General features: G+C 40.0%; 1 protein-coding gene across 4 annotated transcripts in view; it reads left to right on the top strand.

Annotated features, from left to right (window-relative positions):
• The window catches only part of TERF2 (telomeric repeat binding factor 2), a 24,207-nt gene extending 19,519 nt beyond the window's left edge, over positions 1 to 4,688 (top strand). For 3 of the 4 annotated variants that reach the window (XM_059383475.1, XM_059383474.1, XM_059383471.1), the window contains 3 exons: positions 1,068 to 1,153; positions 3,039 to 3,082; positions 3,521 to 4,688. In XM_059383475.1, coding sequence (XP_059239458.1) covers positions 1,068 to 1,153; positions 3,039 to 3,082; positions 3,521 to 3,679 — 289 coding nt within the window. In that variant the 3' untranslated portion in view covers positions 3,680 to 4,688. The remainder of the gene's footprint in view (positions 1 to 1,067; positions 1,154 to 3,038; positions 3,083 to 3,520) is intronic. The other variant, XM_059383473.1, reaches the window with a different exon arrangement.

Below are 4,688 nucleotides of genomic sequence, written 5' to 3'. Positions count from 1 at the left end.
CTGGGATCATGACCTGAGCCGAAGGCAGCTGCTTAACCAACTGAGCCACCCAGGCGTCCCTGATAATCCCATTATTAATTTAGCACGTTTTCCTAGCTGCTATTCAGGTTATGTGTTATTGTGCTAGGTGTTTGGGGTAGACAGATGAAGACACAGCCCTTGCCTGCAACGTGCTTATGATTAGAGTGTGTGTTATGAAGTGTTTGCTCAATAAAGTGGAAGTACAACCACAAGGGCAGAGGGGTGGGGGCTTTTTGTGTGTGTTGGGGGCCTGGATTTAGGGCAGGCTTCATTGGAATGATGACCTTAAAAAATGGGTAGAATTTTACTAGGCAGGGAAGGAACCATAGAGAAGAGAGTACAGAGCTAATAGAAGGAAAAGAGGAGCAAGAAAGCGAGGCTCTGCTGTTTGTGCTCATGGGGTTGTGTGGACAGGGTGGAGAGAGAAGGCTTTGGTAGCCAGAAACTGGCTGGAGCCAGAGTGGATGATCTTTACTAACCCACACAGCCTTCACTGCTGAGACAGTGAGAAGTGATCATGGAACACGAAAGGGATGAGGTAGTTTTAGACTGACGTTCAGGTAGTTTTGGAAGGGGATGAGGCTAGGGACAGAGATACCAGTTAAGAGACTAGTGTAATACTGGTGAAAGGTACCACATGCCTGGACAAGAGGAATGGAGACGGAAAAAAGCGCAGTCCAGAGATAGGACTGGGCATGTCTTTGAAGGACCAGGAGCAGTTTGCTTGTTCTAGGATAGAAGAATGCTGAGACCTTCAAAATTAGAGTCAAAACCAACCAAACGAAAATGGGAAAATGAGCAGATTTTGTGGGGGGACTGTGCTGTATTCACTGCTCAGTTTGAGGGATGATCCTGCAGCCTGCGGGCCTATGACATGGAGATGCCTTGCCAGGTCAGGATTTGTCTGGGAGTTGTGTGTAAGGGAATCTCAGCTGTGGTTACAGCAGAAGAGGGACGAGTACAGGCCATGAGAGAGCCCAGGACAGAAGATGGGATGATCCCAATGATCTGTTTTACATCTTGTCCTCTTGTTGATCTCCCCTCAGAGTACCCAAAGGCAAGTGGAACAGCTCTAATGGGGTTGAAGAAAAAGAGACATGGGTGGAAGAGGATGAACTGTTTCAAGTTCAGGGTAAGCTAGGACATTCTCCTTGGTCCTTGACAGTACCTGAATTATAGATGTGTGTTACGATCACATTAATGTTCTAGAAACTGCTTGTCTCCAAACTAGAAAAAGTCCAGTAAGTTCCTTATTGTGATTCATGAGGAGTCAGTTTTATGTCCTTTCCCATTGAACAATGGAGACTGTCAAAGCAGCACTTTATATTTTAAGAGAATTCCTGGTTTTGTTTTAGTAAATCCTATATTTAATTGTAGCTGATGTTCTTCATAAAGTCTTTAAATTAAAAAAGGTAGATGTGGTCATTCCCTGCATTTCTTATTTAAGTAAAAAAAAATCTCTTACCAGCTACAATATATAATTTTTTTTCTGAAATAAGAAACGTTACTTTTCCATGATTAATACTAAAGTTCATAGCATTTGCAGTAGAATCTCTCCCACCACATACTTTGCATTCTAATGGAAATATCTAAGTGCTAAAACATAATCTTGGAGATTCTAAAGACTTTGGTAACACAGCAACAGTAAACTTCTGCCAGTCCCAAAGGTTTTGTCCTTAAAAAGTACCTTAATTGGCACAGATGTAGTTGGTAAGATCAAGATCACACAGGAAAGGGGGGGAAGTAACAAAATCAGTAAAAGTGGCATACAATTTTTAAAAACAACAGGATATAAAAGTTCTAAAAATATCCACATCCAGTGCAGTCCAGATTTGTCAACTTTAAAATCTGCTTCTACTATAGTATGAAATACTTCATAATTTAAAACTATATAACCTGCCCCTGTTAAGTATCCCTTTTCCCGAACCACCTTCATTGTTTAGGAAGCACTGCTAGGATAGTAACATCTGCTGAGGCAGACACTCCGCAAGTTATGTTTATGCAACTTTGCCTTTTCTTACAGCTTTTTAATGGCTCTCCACTTCCAGTGGCATGTCTTTTATACTAGCAGACCCTCCTGTAGCCTTTTGGCCTTTAAAAAAAATATCTTGGTGCATTTTTTTGAGGCCCCATATGTTTCCATATGGTGAGAGGGTGGAGCTTGAGCTGCTCTCCTATGGTGTCTCTAAGTGGGGAGCAGTAACTCTCCTGTTCTTTTGTTTAAAGAACTGAATCACATTTTACTTAAATAAAATGATCAGGGACTTGGAAATTCTGGCATAAAACAGTAGAATTGTACCATTTCAAAGCAGTGGTTAGCAAGGGGCTACAAAGCAGAAATTATGCCCGCGTGTGCGCGCGCGCACACGTATATAACACAGTCAACCCTTAACAGGTTTGAAATGCACAGGTCCACTTATACACATTTTTTAAAAAATACAGTATAATACTGTATTCTTACAATTTTTTTAATGATTTTCCTTTAACCTTTTCTCTAGCTCACTTTATTGTGAGAATATAGTGTTTAATACATTTAACATGCAAACTATGTTAATTGACTATGTTATTGGTAATGTTTCTGGTGAACAGTAGGCTATTAAGTTTTTGGGGAGTCAGTATGGATTTTTGACTATATGGGAGTTGGTTCCCCTAAATCCTGCATTCTTTAAGGATCACCTGTAGATGTGTATATATTAGGGTTTTAAATATCACAGTCTCTCAGTAATTTTAGAAAATCATGTAGGTTTTACTAAAAAGCCTGAAATCCATCACTAACCAATATTTATTGAATGTCTGTATGTAAAATACTTGCTCTGTTCAGATTTTCATTGGCTGAAATAATTGATATCTTGCAAACAAAGGACAAAAACAAATTACCCTTTAGTGATATCCTCCTCCTCTCAATGTTGGGAAAGTTCAGTCAGGTTTTCCCTTTAGGAACATTCGATGTCTTTTTCTTCTGGTTTGTGCAGAGAAAGGTGAACTCTGAAATGAGTCTACTTTTTAATGTTTTCCAGCAGCACCAGATGAAGAGAGTGCAACCAGTGTAACAAAAAAACAGGTAATTTAAAATTATTTTCTCACCTTTTCTGATAATGTGGTAGAACAGAGGTAAAATAAGCACATCTCCTAGCATAGGCTACCCATGCATCTGCAAAAAGATCTTTTGGAATTTTTAGATGATCCAAACTAAGTTACAGTAATAATTATTTTCTGGAAGAAAAATCTAGGACAGAAACCTGACACATTTTGCTGACAATGAGCAACAAACATTTGAAGTTTTGATGCAGAAGTGATTAGGATCAAATGGCAGGACAATGAAATTATGAAATGTCTAAATCCACAGGATTAACTTATCTCTATCATGTTTTAAAAATATAAACCCTCCTTTTGGGTTCAGATTATTGTCCTAGGATTCTTGAGTTTACCTCTTCATTGTTTGAAAATGTGAGTAAGTGGAGAGATGGGCTGTGATCAATATTTTGGTCTTCTTTTGCAGAAGTGGACTGTAGAAGAAAGCGAGTGGGTCAAGGCTGGAGTGCAGAAATATGGGGAAGGAAACTGGGCTGCCATTTCCAAAAATTACCCATTTGTCAACCGAACAGCTGTGATGATTAAGGATCGCTGGCGGACCATGAAAAGACTTGGCATGAACTGAAACAGGCTTTCATTTCCACATTAATTCACAGGAGCATGGTTCCTAATAATAGCCCCTGATAGTCTGTTGTTTCTTTCAGAAGCTGGGCTGGGATGAGAATTTTGGGCATCCTCCTCCGACGTGGAGGAGGTCCCTGTTCTACTTCATCGCTGTTGGAGATCATGGAGCTAAGAAACAAAGCCAAGTCCACCCCATGTCCTTGGCAGGGATGACAGGCACATAGCTTGTACAGTGCCAGAATATCATTAGTATTTCCCTTCTTTAGTGGTTTGCTTGAATTTAAATCCTTGGTAATCAGTAGAACCTTCTCCTAGGAAATGGTGGAGTCTGTTAGAAGCCACTTATTATGACTCTGACCTGTTAAAACCAGCAATGGGAGCATTATCTGGAGTGAACTTGTTCCAGGTAAAGCTTTGGCCTTCTGATTCAATGCAGAGGAACTTCATCTGTCATGAACCCAGGCTGATGAGAGGCCAGTCTTGGTGGTGGAATCAGAGTCTCTTGTAAAAACTCTTAAGCCAGTTGTAACATCAACATCTAGACCTGACAGCCTTGGCATTTGCTCTTGATATTTGCTGGGCTACGTAGGCAGGTTTAACCTCCACCTCTCCTGTGGTTGAACCAGTGTTTTTTTTTGTAAAACGGTGATTGTAGATAAGCTTAGCCCTCTCCTCCATCCCCTCTGCCCAAATCCCTTCCTTATGCTGGACTTTTAAGGCTTAAAAAATCTGATTGAATATAAATGCTTAATTCCATTCTTTGTGAAATGGTTGCTTCCGCCTGATTCCCTAACTGTGCTTGTGTTTAGTGTCTTGCTCTAAAACTCAACATTCCCTTCTCCTTTTGTACTGTGTTGTGCTTGCTGTCTCTCTCGGACATCCTTAAAGACTGTCTTTTTGGCACACAAAAAAATCAGTAAAGTGTTTTCTGTAATCTTTTTTTAAAATATGAGAACTAATTATTGTCCATAACTTGTAGCATTCTTCATTAAAGTCTTGCTTCTCTCAAA

Source organism: Mustela nigripes, chromosome 17, assembly GCF_022355385.1.
Source record: "Mustela nigripes isolate SB6536 chromosome 17, MUSNIG.SB6536, whole genome shotgun sequence".
Lineage (NCBI taxonomy): Eukaryota > Metazoa > Chordata > Mammalia > Carnivora > Mustelidae > Mustela > Mustela nigripes.
The sequence above is the reverse complement of the archived record's forward strand: the minus strand, read 5'-3'. Positions and strand labels throughout refer to the sequence as shown.